General features: G+C 30.9%; 1 protein-coding gene across 4 annotated transcripts in view; it reads left to right on the top strand.

Annotated features, from left to right (window-relative positions):
• LOC129906924 (transcription-associated protein 1) overlaps positions 1-18,791 on the top strand; it is a 366,133-nt gene that overhangs the window by 46,284 nt on the left and 301,058 nt on the right. Inside the window, exon 1 of one of the 4 annotated variants that reach the window (XM_055982913.1) lies at positions 17,514-18,020. The exons of the other annotated variants lie outside the window; for them this stretch is intronic. Within the exon in view, the coding sequence (XP_055838888.1) occupies positions 18,018-18,020 (3 nt within the window). The 5' untranslated portion in view covers positions 17,514-18,017. Of the gene's footprint in view, positions 1-17,513; positions 18,021-18,791 lie in introns of those variants that run through there. 4 annotated transcript variants of the gene reach the window in all.

The following is an 18,791-nucleotide window of genomic DNA, read 5'->3' as shown; positions in this document are numbered from 1 at the left end:
AAAAAAACGCTATGGATTTCGAGTTCTTGATTAGCTTAAAGGTTATAAATATGGTTTACCAACTTTCGTTGCCATTAAGTCGGTGTTTCAAAGAGTGAATTTAGACTTGGTCCAAGCAATGGAGCTCGCTAAAGATTTAAGGGATCAACTAAAAATTAAACGGGCAGACTCATTTTCGAAAGTTTTTTGTATATGGGAAAAATTAGCTGAAATCCTTGACATATGCGTTAAACATAAGAGAATAGTGAAGCGACAAAAGAATCGTTCGAACCCTTCGGTTCAAAGTACAGTAAAGAATATTTTCGTGTTACTGTTTTCAATCTTTTTCTCGATTTCTATGTAATGGGCCTTGGAGAAAAATGTACAAACCATGAAAACACACTAGAAGGGTTTTCGGTTCCTTCTAAGGATTCTTCGTCTGAAATAGACAAAGCAGCTAAAAAATTTAATGAAACTGTTGAGTTTTACCAAAAACTAGACCACATAAAATTGAACAAAAACAATAAGATTTCCTTATAGTTTTCATCCAAGAAGGAAATATTATTTAAACAATCGGGATTTCCTAACTGTTTTACCGACTTCCAAAAAGGAGGAGTTATTCAATTCGTCTGTACTTTTTTTTGTGTTTGTCACCTCATAACTTTGGACCGAGTGAACCAGTTTTGATAATTCTTTTTGTAGGTATTGAAAAGCTGGTGCCTGTTCAGTACTATTAGAAAAACCATAAAACCCAGTTTTGATCCATGGAAGTCGGTTTTGTTTTTTTAATAAAAAAAATACGATCATGTACGGGATCACCTATTCCAACTTACTATAGAAATATTGGTCACAATTTTTGTTCTAGTGCCAAGTTGGAAAAAATATGAAATTTTTACAAAAAAAATTTGAAAGAAAAATACTTCCTCTATGAACTCATTGAAAGCGCTCGAAAGCTGCACCGAAAAAAGTTGTTATGGTATTTATATTTTATTAAAGATATTAGCTACACTGCTGGTTTCTACGTCAACTACCGAAAGAACTTTCTCCAATTTAAAGAGAATAAAAACAATACAAAGAAGCATTATTAAAACATAAACAAAAATTTGCGAACTAGATCTATCCCCCCCCTTAGCAAAAAGCTATCTACGCCACTGGATCCGATTCACACATTCGGTTCACTTTAACTCTACCTTGCCATCCTGCTATCCATCGGGTAAACTGCATTATCACCCCTCAATTTGACGTCCAGGTGAACGTCAAATTAAAAAAAAAATGGCGACGAAGTAAGTTGAAAGGAAAAAAAATTTTGTTGTTTGTGTTTATTTGCATAGAAAAAATAAAAGCAGCCGATTAAATGTTAAGAAATAATTAAAAATTTATGAAAAGTGGCATTTTGCTTAATTTCAACGATGGTGAATTTATTTTTACAAACAAAAGTGACAGATCCGCAACATTTTTTATGCGGATTGCAAATGTATGGAGCAAGTTCATTCACGTGATTAGTGGAATACTGAACAAAATTACCGATATTACCGACGTGAGTTTGGATTCCCCCCGATGAATAGCAGAATGGTAATTGGTGAATATTTAGCGATTTTTCCCCCCGATGGATAGCAGAATAGGGCTGATAGACTGTTAAGGATGGTGGGGCTAGTATTCCTGTTTGGGGATGTTTTTCTTGGCATGGTGCGGGGCTATTTCATCGGATAGAGGGTATTATGGACCACCTTAAGTACAAGGAAATCCTAAGGGACACTATTCTTCCTTTTACTGAGAAGGAAATGCCTTTAAAGTGGACATTTCTACAGGATAACAACCCAAAACATAAGACTAAGTCTGTGAAACAATTGCTATCCGTCCAAAAAATCGGTGTTATGGAATTTCCAAGCCAGTCCCCAGATCTGAATCCTATTGAGGACTTGTAGAGTGACGTGGGAAAAGCGATTAACAGGTCTGATACCTCAAATTTGGACAAACTTTGGCAGGAATTTCGATGAGCTTGGTATTCAGTACCTTTTGAGCGATTTCGGAGTCTTGTTACGTCTATTAACCGCTGGTTTTATGCTGTGATAAATAATAAGGGTTACCCAACCAAATACTAGTTATTTTTTTATTTTTGTTAATTTGTTTTTGTTTTTAGGAAGTGTGCTTTTTATTTTGTCCCAAAAAAACTTGAGCTGTATTAATGATTTTGTTGTTATTTTTTGTTAAAGAATTCAATGTACTTAATTTCTTTTTTAATAAATCAAATATATGTGTGTTCTTACTTCCTCATTAATAAAACAGCTCTTTTAAGTTAAAAAAGTGCGAAAAACTTTCATTTTATAAATTTTAGGGTACATGTGCTATTTATTTTGTCGCCACTGTATATCGCAAGTAAAAATGTACATAAAATATCTTAAACAATAATTTATAAATTTTTAGTAAAAAGTTCACTGCCATCATCATCACTTTTAATATTTAATAGACTAATGAGCTCTGGACAGTAGCTTTTTTTAAGCTCTTTTTGGGATCTAACGTGTCTTAAAGATGAAACAAGTGGAGCTGATGATATGGATAGCATATTAAATAAATCTTCATTTTGTCGTCAAATTTGTCAAAAATTATCACGGACAAGAACAGCGGAACATCCTTCAAAAAATAATATCTGACCAATAAAAAAAGATAAAAAAAAAATTGTAAACGCAGCTACAATAGATAATATTTCTTCTAAAAATTAAAACCTTAAAATCGTTGCTAGCATTAGTATTAACAGAGAACTAAGCGTTTACGTGGGTCAAGGTATGCCAAAGTAAGCGTTTTCTCAAGCCTTTAAATCTCGGCAGTGGGCAAGCATGCGCAGCTAAATATTTTTATTTTGGCTTAACAATTGGTTGGTACACATACTCTATTCGGCATGGACTTGAATGGATTATTAACGGTAAAATATTTCGATGGTCGACTTGCAATGGCTTGTTCTTAAATCCTACTAAATCTAAATGTATTATAATAAGCAAGAAAGCGTTGAACATCGATTACTTTCCCACTCTGTATATCAACAATTCACCAATTGCTTATGTTTCTTCTGCCCGAAATCTTGGCATGTTATTTAATAGTACATTGTCTTGGGATATGCATATTAACGCTGCTGTTGGTAAAGTATATGGTGTACTCCGTATGCTTTGGTTAACTCAACATTATACTCTAAAAACTCGATTGCTCTTAGCCAAAACATTAGTAACACCTATACTTACATATGGGTGTGAAGTTTTTTTTGCTATTGTGACTCAGCAAGTAGGAGAAGACTTAATGTCGCTTTTAATAATACAGCACGTTATGTCTTTGATTTAAGGAGATTTGACCATGTATCAGAGAGTTTTCCATACAAATATTTAACATCTCTCTTGATAACCTTATGCGCTTTCGTACTATTGAATTGCTTTTCAATGTGATCCAAAACAAGCAACCCTGTACTTTATATAATAGGATACAGTTTGGTTCCTCTAACAGATCCCTACAACTAATTCATCCGCGTTACTCATGTCTGACTTCTGAAAGACAATTTTTTGTCAACACCATCCGACTGTGGAACTCATTACCAAGGCACCTAAGAGGTGTGAGAGGTGAAGCAGAGTTTCGTCGAGTTTCGTCGATTTTTCACATTGTATTGTTATAACTTTTAGCTTAACACTATCTTAAAAGAAGTAAATTCTTACTGTGTAAGCCTTCAATGAAGTAATAAATACAAATACAAATAATAAATACAGAAAGAATAGGGTTTTAGCTTTACAAAAAGGTATAATACGTTATTGTAGGTATAACCGTTGATTTTAAATAATTTTGTTTCCAAAATTAGTCAATTTTTTTTTTAATTGCCTTTCCCCGCTAAACTATTGTTAACAATAGTTAACATCGGCGAATAAAAGAACGCACCACATGTGATGATTATTTTTCAATAACCAACCGACTCGAACCTAAAATTAAATTTGATCACAAACTTGAAATAAAAGAAAAAAAAACATTAAATTTGTGTAAACGTATGGAAAACGTGAACTATTTAGCTATCGTCTTAACGTCAACGTTTTTGCGTGTACGTTTAGACGATTTTCGTCTTTCGTGAAGCAAAAAAATTATAGCGAAAACGTGATCGTCCAAACGATTGACGTTTTCAATTTTACGTGAAGCAACTTTATCGCCCAAACGTTAACTTCTGACGATAATCGAGATACGGATTACATTTGTAATCAGTAATCAGTATTTTGATTACCTATTACTTTTAAAATAATAAAAGGTGAAAGAAGCCATATTTTAATAAAATAAATTAATCTTGGGGGTCATTCCGTATCTCGATTATCGCCAGACGATAACGTTTGGACGATAGAGTTGCTTCACGTAAAATTGAAAACGTCAATCGTTTGGGCGATCACGTACATGCAAAAACGTTGACGTTTGGACGATAGCTAAATAGCTCACGTTTTCCATACTTTCATACTCATCTAAGGGTTTTTTTTAAAATTATTTCAAGTTTGTGATCAAATGTAATTTGTTATTGTTTGTTGCAAATTAAACATCACATGGTGGTTAATTTTTGGTTACTCTAAAAAAAAAAAAGATTTTGTCCTTATAAACGAATGTATTATATCTACAAATGCAGTCCATGCATACAAGATAATTTTTTCACAATAAAAACTCGCACAAGAAACAAAAAAAAAACATTGTTTATTTTTGCGAACATTGATAGATTCTAACTGCTGGCTGCTGCACCCTCATTGATGATGGTTCGATAATAATTCTTCTTGTTCTATTAGAATTTTTTTAAATGTAAAATAAGCAATGCCTTTCATTCATATCCCTTTAAAAAAGTCAATACAGATTGGGTTTGTAGATCTAGCAAAGAATTGAATAGGTCCATTTCTTCCTATTTAAAGAATACCGACACTTCTTTAGTCAATTTTTATATGAATGACTGTAGTATTCTGGATATCTGGAACCCCATCTTGTTGATAATATGATGCACTAAGTTAAATCGATTAAATATCCTGGATTGGATCTGGTAAATCATTTTACAACACCCCCATCAATCAATATTCGCAATTACTATTACAAATGCCAATAAACTGGATCTAACCTGCATACAAAATCAAGGAAAGGACCCTTAATATTTGTTGTAACTGCATTTAAATTAATATCTTAAAGAAAAAAATAATAAATGTTTTATTCTTAGCATTTTAAGACTAAAACCAAAAACATCTTTTTAAGATAGATTTCAACTTGTGGAGATTTTCCAAGTATTTTAAAATGTATGAGTTTTCTGGTAAACTTATTAACCACTTTTTTGTTTATTATTTTTCTTGTTAACCACTTTTTGTTTATTATTTTTCTCATAAGGATAAATTAATAAAACACTATTTTAACCACACATTTCTCGAAAAAAATTGGCGTCAAATAAAAAAAATGTTAATAGGCAAGAAAAAATTAACAGTCTTTTAAAATGTATATCTGGCCAACCAAAAAGATGTCAACACTTTGAAACGCACTTTGAAACGCACTTACAAGGAATAATATTTCCTCTAAAAGTAAAGAGCTTTAACAAGTCCCTACCATTATTATTAACAGAAATTATCATTAACATGAGTATTATCTTATAGCGGAACACCCATTATTACTATTTTTTTCGATTACGTATAAAAAATGTTGTTCTAATTTTTATGAATTTATAAATTACATTTATAGTGCAGACAAAATAAACATAAAAAAGGCAAACCCAGAAATAATTCGCATAGAGCTGAAATTTGGTACAGAGCATTTAAATGTCGATTTAAATAAATTGTGAAAAGTCCCCAAAAGTCCCATGTTTGCATAAAAAGTTATTCAAGTTTTAATGTCGAAAATGTAGGTTTTTCTTTTCTAACTTTGAAACGGGACAAGCTATCTAAAAAAAGTATACAGATCGCTTGTAGGTTTTGTAATTCCCTAAAAAAAATTGTTATGACACTTTTTTTTTCTACGACATATCGTTTAGAAGATATCGTGTTTTTAAAATGTGTCAAATGTCGAAAATATCGATTTTTTGCCTATTACTCTTAAACGATGAGTCCTATCGAAAAGTTGTCTTTGAAAAGTGGTAGATAATGTGCTCCTCTATATAACTAAGTTTTTTGTTTAAGTAGTTTTTCAAAAAGAAAAAAAAAATTTGATTTGGTAAAAATTACAAAATTGCAAATTTTTGTACCTTGTTTCTAAAATATGAGTTTTTTATATACATATGTTCTTAACTCATATCATAGACTATAACATTTTTCACAAAAATCTGAAGATAATGCTTTAGTAACACTTATCGTTTTAAAGGTAGTGCGCTCAAAAGAGTGGTATATCGTCGACCTCATAAGGAAACCTCGTAACTCCACCTTTTTTCGAAAATGACCTTTGAATGCCATTTTCTAGCAGATATGGGAGCTGAGTAACCCAGAAAATTTGAAGTCATTCCGAAAATTCTAAATAGACTAAAATTTGCAACTTCTCTGTTGTTTCTCTACTCTTTCGTCTCTCCTGTAAAATTAATTATTATTATTGTGCAAGTTTTCAGTTTTAGCTCTATGCTAATTTTTTTCAGGTCTTCGTTAGACTTAACTGTTGAAGTATAAAATACAAAATACGTGATTTTTCGGAGCACATTATCTACTAGTTCTTCAAAGACAATTTTTCGATAGGACTCATCGTTTAAGAGTAATAGCACAGATAATAAACTATAAAGATGTCTTATTCATATGGAGAGACATGAGAAATGAACTGAAATTGACCAAAAAAGAGCTTTTCCAAAAGCTTTAAGATATTCAGTAAGTACACACAAAATCATCTCGCTCATCTTCTTTCTTGAAAAAAAACTTCTTCTTTGCTATGAGAGTGAGTGAGAAAAAAATGTCCAATTGAAAAAGAGCTTTTTCATCTTTATTTTTGAAAGCTCCTTGTCTGGAAAGGCTTGTCTGGTAAAGAAAAAAAATTATTCATATTTCTGAGCAGACAAGATATTTGTATTGAAAATGATTGGAAATGACGAAAAAAAAATACTGTAAAAGTTTCAGCCCTTAATGCTAACATTTACTAATTTTTTGTGTAAAGAAGCAAAGTAAAAAAAATTGATGACGATAGAGGAGACCACCATTTTTTCAATATTTCGTGAGTTTTCCTTTTGCAAAACTGCCTGTATTCTTTCGGAAACTCTTTTTTTACCTGAATGAGTTGTTGTTCCGTGCTTGTAATGATTCAGCCACTCACCTCTAAGCTTTTCCACCAGTTGGTATGAGGTTTTCTGCAGCATTTCGCAAAGAACCCCCAAAGAGCGTTATTTGTGGAATTCATCCCTGGAAAATTACTAAGCCTGTTTATTCTTTAATTTTTCTTACTTGACACTCTAACGTTATAGTAGAAACCCGTAATAATAACACTGTGCAAGTTTTTTGAAAAATTTTTTTGAGACAGGTGCGCGATTAACTGTTTCGCCCTATTTCGGACCCGAGAAATCGATTGGCGTCATTAGTTTTTCGATTTATCGGTACGACTTCGAATAAAATTTTTTTTGAAAGATTTTTAATTATTTTGAGAATTTTTCACTTTTTTTCGTAATTTTTCAACCAAAAACAATATTTATATTGCTAATAATTCTGCTCAAACGTTATTTGCTACCAGTAGAAAGACATTATAAACTATTTTGAACAATTTATTTGAAAATTTAGTGATTTTTTTGAAAAAATTTAAAAAAATCGAAATATTTTACATTGTTTATCGTTTTTTCGCTGTTTTTGTTCTCTTTTGCACAAATACATTGCATGTTTTCCATTAAAAATTAATTTAACTGTTAATTTAGTGTTGGTTAAACTTTGACAGTCTATCGATAGCATCGATAACAAAAAAATATCGAGTATATCGATATTTCACAAAACTATCGATAGTTTCAATACTTCCAAATTATTTTACCACAAGGTTACCGATATTATCGATAGTTTTTTCTCAAAACTATCGATACAATCGATAATGGAAATTATCGATATCTACCAAACACTATGTTAATTCGTTGTTTATATCCAATGTCAAACGAAAACTTAACTTGTAGTTCAAATTGTGTTTAATTAATTTCAAAGCTATCGATAATATCGGTAGCCTTGTGGTACAATAATTTGGAAGTATTGAAACTATCGATAGTTTTGTGAAGTATCGATATACTTGATATTTTTTTGTTATCGATGCTATCGATAGACTGTCAAAGTTTAACCAACACTAAACTAACAGTTAAATTAATTTTTAATGGAAAACACGCAATGTATTTGTGCAAAAAAGAACAAAAACAGCGAAAAACGATAAACAATGTAAAAAATTTCGAGTTTTTTTAATTTTTTCAAAAAAATCACTAAATTTTCAAATAAATTGTTCAAAATAGTTTATAATGTCTTTCTACTGGTAGCAAATAACGTTTGAGCAGAATTATTAGCAATATAAATATTGTTTTTGGTTGAAAAATTACGAAAAAAAGTGAAAAATTGTCAAAATAATTGAAAATCTTTCAAAAAAAATTTTGTTCGAAGTCGTACCGATAAATCGAAAAACTAATGACGCCAATCGATTTCTCGGGTCCGAAATAGGGCGAAACAGTTATTCGCGCGCCTGTCAAGAATTTCGACTTGCACAGTGTAATTACTGTACAGAAAAAATAAAATAAAATTAGTTTTTAGCGTAAAGAATTTGTGAAAATTTTCATTGGTCATAATCATGTGGCCACCTACTGTATATTATCTGTGCTAATAGCCAAAAAACCAATATTTTCGTCATTTGACACATTTTAAAACCACGTATCTTCTAAATGATATGTCGTTGAAAAAAAAGTGTCATAACATTTTTTTTTAGGGAATTACAAAACATACAAGACATCCATATGGGTCAAAATCATGGAGGTGGGAAATTTCGATGACCGAACTCTTAAAAAATTTTTTAGGTTTTGATGGTTTAATTGAAAGATAATAATGCCTAGTTACTGGATTAGTACAAATTAGTCGAAAAAGGGACTGGAATCCACATTTTTTTAAAACTTTTTTTACAAAAAAATTTTGTTTTATATAGGGTCATAATTTTGAAAAAAGATATAAAAAATGTTAATTCAGAAAGTGTTTTGTGTTTTGGCTTAGAAGAAGTAGCATACATTATTGTTGTATAAAAAGTTATTTCCTGAGTTGTCCGACTTTATTTGGTGGTCATAGGCAGTGTATGTTACTTACATGTAACAAGAGAATAACACATTAGTTTTGCTATTTATTATTTTGGAACATAACTTTTTGCCATTCATATTTCTTAGTTGTGATGTTTCTGACACGATAATACTAAAAAAACATTTTTAATATTGATTTTCATAGCTTGGGTTCGAAAGGGTTAAATATCTCTTTTCTTCTTCGAGAAATCTTATGTTGAAATCAACCTGTTTGGTATATCCCATGTTTGACACAACGTTCCATCACAGATAATATAATATACAGATATCTTGTCTGCTCAGAAAAATATGAATCATTTTTTTTTCTTACCAGACAAGCCTTACGAGACAAGGAGCTTTCAAAAATAAAGCTGAAAAAGCTCTTTTCCAATTGGACATTTTTTTCTCACTCTTGAAACTTTTTCTTCTTCTCTTTTTTTCCAATGAATATACAAACAAAGTTAGGTAGATTGAACAAAAAAAAAAGTAAACAAACCTTTTTTTATAATGTATGAGAGTTGGTGTAGGTTATGTATCTTGTTCTTTTTTCTGTGCGGATTTTGGTGTGTAAAAAGAAAGAAAGGGGTGATCATAAACAAAAAATACATTTTGTTTATGGAGGTGATAATGTCGCGTTTTTTTTTTTGTGAATGTTAGATGTCCGGCATGGAAAATAGATACTTTTTCTTGTGTGTTGAGATGTGAGATTTGTGTGGGCAATTGTATTCAAGTGTATGCGCACATGCATTAGTTTCTCTGTTTTCTTTTTTGTCTTTTGTTGTATTTCTAGCCTCTTTCAAGAATTCAAGGAGTTTGCAGATCGGAATGTGAATACTATACGATCAAGTCCTGCGATTAAGTTAGTTCTTCTGATAGTTAAAAGACTTTTCAAAACTAAATACATATCTTTATTTATTTTACCTTAGCCTTTTTTTTACTTATTTTAATTAATTTATTTATTTTCTTTGTTATTTACTACCTATCATTTTTTTTTTCATAACATATATCATTTTTTTTTAAATATATACAAAAATGGCATCTTAGAATAGAACAAAGTGCGCAATTATTCTGTGGAGCGACAAAAACTGAGTGCCCAGATTCCCAATTCCCAAAAAAAGATATACTCCAGTCAAAGCGTCATTTGACCTTGCGATGAGAAGCACTGTCTGTTTTTATTTCATGGATCGATAGGGGTATATTTAGAAGGCTTAAACCCAATTTCTCACCACCTGATCATTCTTATTAGCGGAGTTATTCACAAAAATGCATTTTTTGGGATATTTTACTTCTAAGCTAATATCTTTGCTCCAGATTATCGTAGACCAAAAAATAAACATACATTCTCTTCCTTATAATATTTTCTATCGTTGTATGTAATTTCATTGTATTTGAGTGAGTAAATGTAAAATGGCAGCCATTTAAAGTCAAATTCTTGTTGTAAAAAAACACATTTTTGTCATTATTTCGAAAAAAGCTTATATCATGATTGACATTTTTCTAACCTATTTTGTAGCCCTGTTCATGTCCTGCATTTTACAGAAAAAATGAGCTCTTTATCACCAAAGATGGCCGAGCTATTGATAAATGAACGCATGCAAAACCGGTGCGAAAACACCCAAAAATATCGTTTTTTGGGAATAACTCGACTTCAGAATGTCCTACGGCAAAAAATAAAGCAATAAATTGTTCGTTACAACATTTTCTATCAATTTAGTGCACAATCTTTTTGTTGAAACAAATAAAAAATAAGTAATATTAAGTCAAAGTCGTTTTTTTGTTTAGCAAACTCTTGCCTTATTATTTTGCAAACGGTGCGAGTATTGGCTAAGAAAATAAAATATTATTGTAGTCCTTTAAATTATCTACAATTTAAAAAAAAATTTAGCTGCGCAAGGTGAGGCCCTTTTTTCCGACGCTTTGACTGGAGTAATAGTACATATAAAGTATACGCAATGGCTAGCGTTAGTAGGAGAGTCACAAGAACATGTTGAAAGCCATAACTGACCCTATTTAAGAAGGAATGCATATCACTCGCTGTACTTGGAGCGATCTGAAGATGTCTTGTTCACATAGTGAATCCATTCATTTTGATCCCAGCAACGCTAGAATAACTTACGAAAAGCAAAATGAAGCTGGTGTAAACTGTAGTGAAATTAGTGCTGAAGAATTGAATCATGCGTCACCTGCTCAAACTGCGAAGCTCAATTAAAAAGGCAGTCTTTTTATATAAAAAGCATGGAAAAGCTAAAGAAAGCAAATAGTGTCTTGAAAAAGAAAATACAAACGAACAGAAAATCAAAAATTAGTCGAATGAATAAAAAAAGACATGAACAAAATTCTATTGAAAAAGAAATCGATTTAATGCAAGGTTTAAATCAAAATACCAAGACTTTTGCTAAGCTGATTTTATCTCAGACCTCAAGAGTATATTCCAATCAGAAAAAGTGGAATGCATTTTTTTTTCGTTCTTCCTGTGGGTACAACTTTCTTCGGGATCAACTTGGTTTGCACTTGCCACATCCATCTTCCTTGCATAGATTGATAAACATAAAAAGCCTTTCTCCTGGGGCTCATATTAATGTTTTGAACGAAATAAGGAACGTAACATCAAAACTATCAGCAAAAGATGGAGAAGTCAAAACTCTCCGAGTAATCGTCAGCCTATTCGCAAGTGTTTTTAGTTCGCTCCGCTTTATTAATTTATAAAATCGATTTTTAACCCAGACTTTTGGTCCAAGTTGTGGTCTTTTGTGTGCCATTATAACCTGGCAATTCATTTTTGTTAATAGTGTTAATACTAAAAATTAATCAAAATTAAATTACAAATTCATAATAAAATTGACCCATAGTTATATCTGTACATATAACTGATTTCATTTATTTTCTTGTGTGAAAAGAGAATATACTTTGCCGCTCTCAACATTTTTTGCTCCCGTTGATGATTTTTTGTTTCTTTCTCCCGGTGAGTGAAACTTTTAGCATATGTTCTGCCTATTGAAGCATTATTGAGACTACATTGTATCCGAACTTCTTACCTAAATTTTCATGTTGCTACTTGCTGCCAACTGAGATTAGAACATCATTCAACAATAACAATATACTCATCAGCTGTTATCTGTCATCAGTCATCACTCATAATATCTGCCATCTGTTTCAACTGCCACCTATCATCTCATACCATAAACAGCATTACAACCTCAAATTCATGGTTCGTGCATGAACTAAGCATATATCAGCAATTTCCCGTCTGTTCTGGATACCATAAACTTTTTTAATTTTGTCTCATCTTTTCCCGGTGAGTACACTTTTAGTAGATGTTCTGCCGATAGTTTTTTTTGATTCTACATAAACAAATATATTTGCCTTTTTCTATTGGTAATATAAACAACAACAACTACACATCGAGTAACAAACATCGAACTGTCAAAAAATACATAATCTCCACAACCAACATCTAGCTTATACGCCAACCTTTCTCATCGCATGTTACGTTACGCTATTTAAATTACGTAACGTAAATTTTATACTGCTCAAAAAATATTAAAGGACAAAACTCAAATACAATAAAAATAAAAATGTCATCTTGTACTATATGCGAAAAAATTGCGGACTATTTGATTGATTTAATAATTTGTCATGGAAACTGTCGAAGATCATTTCATATAAAATGTATTGATGCTCCGTATAGCAGTATTAAGCTTTTCAACAAAAGAAAATCATTTCATTATTTTTGTGACGAGTGTGATCCTTTTGTACACACTAACATTACGTTTTACAAAATAAATATAACCTTGAAAAGTTGCATGCACAATTACTCCTTACTATTCTGTTCATATAAATAGACTTGAAGGTATACAGAAGAGGTTTTTGCGTTTTTGCCTTCGTTTTCTTCCATGGTCCCAAAGATCCATACACCCACCCTATTCTCACAGACTCTTACTTATAAATCTCCCTTCACTTTTACAACATAGAAAATATATTCAGCTTTGTTTTATTGTCAAATTAATCAATGGTTCAATAATATGTCCATCAACTCTGTGTCGTCTAAATTTCAGCTATAGTCAAACTAGCATAAGAAGACAATTGCCTTTATGTCCGATTTTCAGCAGAACAAACTATGGTGTGAATAGCCCATTAAATCAATTGATTTCAGTCTTCAATAAATATTACTTTTTGATCTCATCTGTAAACGACAATGTCAAAAGCAAAACATTTAAAGAAAACTTTTTTAACATATTATAGTTATTATTTATTTTTTAGGTAAAATTTTATTATTAAAATTGTATGTACATAAATAGTTTTAAATTCTAACGTTAGGCTATTAACGGATTAAATAAATAAATAAATAAATAAATCATTGTAATTTTTGACGAAATGAGTTTACAAAAAATCTGACCTACAATAAATTCAAAGATGAAATTGAAGGATTTGTGGATTATGGAAATAACCAAAGGTCTGATGATTTTGCTAAATCTGCATGTGTGTTCATGATTCGCAGTGTCTGTGGCAATTTTAAGCAGGTGTTATATCATGTTGTTTGTCCAAGCAATATCCCTATGAAGCAACTTTCAAAAATTTAGATTGTTACCTTTAAGTTGCTTTAGATCAAAAGATATAACATGTTTAAAATCCGTTATCTCTAGATTGTGATTATAAAATTTATACAAATATAGTCCTAGTTATTATCTATCTATGGTTAAAATTTCATTTATCTATCTATTAAAATAAAAAGATATAGGTATTTAAATAAAAAAACCGTAAAAACGGTTCCCCATAATTTGGTCAAAAATAATTTTAGCGCTCGTACATGCGTGCGCTGCGCATAACCAACACCTAAAAATAAAAAATACTCAAAACTACCCCTAAAAATAGGTGTTTTCAAAAAATCATATTTCAAAACGCAACGCCTAAGAAAAAAATTAGTATAAGACGCCTGATTTTTTTTCATTAATTAATTAGTTTTCTAATGAAACCTTTTAGAAAGAAAATGTATCCGCCGTGGCACTAGAAATTTGTAGAAAAGATGAATAAATAAAAAAAAAAGGAGCGGAAATAAATGCACGCTTAACCCAGCTAGCCTTAATAGGTATATCCTTTATCTCGAAGATCGGATTATAAGAACTCGAGCTGTAAAGCCAATCATATCCCTTGAATTTTTTGTATTTACAAAAACAACGGAAAATTTATTTTTTTTAATATGTGGATGCGTCGTAAAATGACCAACTCTCCTGCATTTGCACTCAGCGCAACACCACCAACCAGAACACAAAAAAAAAACCATTACAAACCCATTTTTTTTTTTCATTTGTGAAGAATGATCATGTGCGTATTGTGTGAGTGTGTGCGGTGTAGGTATTGAGAGAGAAAAAGAAATTAAAAAAAAAAACTTTAGTTCTTTCTTTGTCTTTTCTTTCATAGGAAAGAAGAGGTTTTTTCAAGAAAGAAGATGAGCGAGATGATTTTGTGTGTATTTACTGAATATGTTAAAGCTTTTGGAAAAGCTTTTTTTTTGGTCAATTTCAGTTTCATATATTATTTCTCTCCATATGAATAAGACATCTGTATAATTTATTATCTGTGGTTCCATTTAGAATCTCGCAATTTCTTATATTGGCGAAGGTGGTGAATCCGTGAATCGCTGTGATACCCCGTTTGTATGACCGATTTAAAGATCGAATTGAAACTGAATCGAAATTTCGATCCAGGTATATGGAAGTACCAGATCGAGGAATCGAATTGAAATAGAATCGAAAACACAATTTTTCTTTTAAATATATTTGCAGTAAAATAGAAAAATCTAACCAAAAACAAAGTGCAAGTAAAACTAGATATCCTAATACATACATACAGTAAAATTTGCAAATAAGAAGACAATCACACACAATTTCCACCATAAATTATATCTCGAGTATTCAATTCGTTTGGCATATATGCATATTTTCGATTCGATTCAGCTCCCCGAGTCGGATCGGATCGACAAATCCGGATTCAATTCGATTCAGGTATATATAGACCTAAATCCTGATTCAATTCGGATTCAAGTCGCCATACAAACGGGGTATGAGATACATCAAAGCGTGACCGTGTCAGATAGTTATACTAAATAATAACTAGTGAGAAAAAAATAACTTTTTTATTGTTAAAAACAATAGCTGTGTTTTATTTTCCCCGTGATCCAGATCAGATCATTGTTTTTATTAGCTTTACAACAAAAGCAGAATTTTGTTTTGTTATTGTTTCGCAAATAAATTAATGATCTGATCCGGATCACGAGGAAAATAAAACACAGCTAATATAAGAATTATAGGAATGTAAATAAAACATTGTGTCAAAATTTGAAAGCGATTGACAAAGAAATTTTCGAGATTTGCTATTAAAAGCAAATAAACATGAGATATACCAAACACGTTGATTTCAACTCGAAGAAGAGATATTTAAGAGATTTAAACGGATTTAGAAAGACAAAATTAAGTTATTTTAGAAACCGTTACAAATTAATTTAAAACAAATAACCAAACGCTAAGAAATAATCTTGAAAACTGGTAAAAAGCGGCATTTTGGATTTTCTAACGGGATTATCTCAAAAACGTCATGTGATAGAATTATTCTGACTTCGGATTCAAGCTCAGCACCCAAAAAAACCAGAGAAAAGTATATCTTGGTGTCTGTAAAAAAAACCTTGTTGACCAGTGTTATTATTATTAACTGACGCCAACGTCACTCGGAATTTAAAGTTTTTTTAATCATTAAAAACGATTTTCGTTGTCAAGAAAATAAATTAAAAGTTACATTATGCACGGAAAAATATTTTTTTTTTGAGGGAAAAACGCAACGTTGATTTAATGTTGAAAAAATTAAAATGAAACTTCCGAGGATGTACATGAGCCATCTAATAATCACAAATTTGACAAAACTTCATTTAAATTGCTTTCTGTGCATCGTTATAAGCATCCAACATAGTTGCAATATTAAGTGGCCAAATATCTTAAAATGAGTGTTTCATATTGTACTAACAATCCTATTAATTTGATCCTTTTATCACAAACTGCACAATTATTTTTCATACTTTTACTTATGCACCTCACTCCTTCAAAACATTAATTTGTATGAAAATTTAATAAAAAATGAAAGCAAGCAATTTAAGTTTTGCATGAAAATTCAATATTCCATGGTAAATATAATTTATTTTTTGATTATTTTTGATTCTCATACGATGTATAAAATATATATGGCGTTCAAAAAAATGCAAAAATTTTACATGTGCTGTAATGGTACCATTTCAAATGTGGTTTTTCTCACCAAAAAAACACCCTTTAACCCGAAATATTTTGATGAGCATATTTTATTATTTTTTCTATGGTATATGAAACGTCCACACGAAATTTTATCAACCTACCACTTTTTTTCAAGGAGTACTTGGTAATATTCTGACTCTAGCTCTTTGAGTAAAAGACAATTCATAAAGAGTCCAATAACTTTTTGCATGATGGGCAAGACATTTTGGTAATGATTTTATTTGATCGGGCGTTAAAAAATACCTCGAAATCATGTATCATACTAATAAAAATGCTTTATTACTTATACTATGATATGCAATAAATCGAGTGCAACACAGAAAAAGTCTTGTATCTACCCTTTCGGATGGAATACAAGGTGGCCCAATATCTCAAAATAACTCTTATATTGAGTTCTACCAACGATGTTAATTTCATGCTTTTATCACAAAGTGCACGATTGAACTCCTTTTTTAATGGTAAGCCGCCTCACTAAATAGTTTCAAATAGGAATATCAGAGAGCTTAATTATATGATTTTACAAATAAAACTGAAATTTGCAATAAAGTAACGCAGTTGTTTGGTTTTGATTACTTTGTGTTTAAACTGTCATAAAATATAGAAATAACATTCAAAACATCGCACAGTGTGTCGAGCCTATACAAAAGTTTATCATAAATACTTGCAGCTAAGTTTTTGGAGTTTTAATAACTTTTTTTGTGTTTTTATGGCAGGAATAGAAAAAAAAATTACAAATTAACAAATTAAACAACCTATTACTTTTTTTTAGTATAATTTATGAAATTAACATTTATTGAAGAAGCCACTTGTGAGCAAAATTAATTTTTTTTTATATATAAACAAAAATATACTTTTCGTAAGGTTTTTGGTGTGCTAAACTCGAATCCGAAGTCAGAAAAATTCTATTATATCACGTTTTTGAAATATTCCTGTTAGAAAATCTGAAATGTCGTTTTTTAACAGTTTTTGAGGTTATGTTCTTGAACGTGGTGATTTATTTTAAATGTGACAGTTTCTAAAAGAACTAAATGTTTTCTTTTAAAGCCCGTTTAAATCTTTTCAATATCTTTTTTCTACTTTGAGAAATCTTAAGTTGAAGTCAACTTGTTTTGTTTATCTTCTCTATACAAAAAAATCGTATGTTTATTTGCGTTTCATAGCAAATCTCGAATAGTTCTTTGTCAATCGCTTTCAAATTTTGAAATAACGTTTTATTTGCATTTTCGTAAATTCTTATATCGGCAAGGTTGGTAAATACGCTATAATACACAGTAGAGCGTGGCCGGGTCAAGTAATTATATTAAAATTTAGTATGCAGAAAAATATAATTTTTTTCTTGTTGAAAACAATATTTAAAATATTTCGTTAATAAAAGAAATTAATTCGGTTTTCGAAATACCAAAATGGCGATTAAATATATCCAATCCAGGAGTACCGAAACTCTATGCGTTACCAAAAGTTCATAAACCGGGAAACAAAATGCGACACATTGTTTCAAATATAAATTCACCCTCCGTCAAAATATCCAAATGGTTAGTAAGTATACCCATTACAAAGTTTTTCAGTGAACAATACTTTTGACTTCGTGGAAAAAACTAAGAACATCTTAACTGAAGAAGACGAAATCATGATTTCATTCGATGTCGAAGCTCTGTTTCCGAGTATTCCTATCCCTGAAGCTTTAATTGCCCTTCAAAAACACCTTGAAAAGTTTGAGATAGGCGAAAACAAAAAACATACATATTTAAAAACAACTAAAATATGTATGTCTCAAAACTTTTTTCAGTTTAGGAATAACTTTTACATGATTGAAACTGGAACAAGTATGGGAAACCCTTTGTCCCCACTAATAGCGGAAGTTTTCATGTCGTCATTCGAAACAAATTTGAGCGAAAGAGGATTGCTCCCTAGAATTTGGTTTCGTTATGTAGATGATGTTTTTGCGGTGATAAAAAGAGGTGAAATCGATTCGATTTTAAACATCCTAAATTCAGAGTTCGATTCCATTAATTTCACCTTTGAATCTGAAGAAGACAAAAAACTAAATTTCTTAGACTTAACCCTGTCAAGAAAAAACGGACGAATTGAATTTGCCATATACAGGAAACCAACAACAACAAACAGATACATCACGAACGACTCATACTCCCCGATTCAACACAAACTCGCTGCCTTTCATTCAATGGTCCAACGCCTATGTAAACTACCACTTTCAATTGCAAATTATACCACCAAATACAACTTATTGAAAGATATTGCTGCTATCAATGGATACAATCCATTTATCATAGATCAGTTGATAA

Source organism: Episyrphus balteatus, chromosome 1 (genome assembly GCF_945859705.1).
Source record: "Episyrphus balteatus chromosome 1, idEpiBalt1.1, whole genome shotgun sequence".
Taxonomy (NCBI): Eukaryota; Metazoa; Arthropoda; class Insecta; order Diptera; family Syrphidae; genus Episyrphus; species Episyrphus balteatus.
The sequence above is the reverse complement of the archived record's forward strand: the minus strand, read 5'-3'. Positions and strand labels throughout refer to the sequence as shown.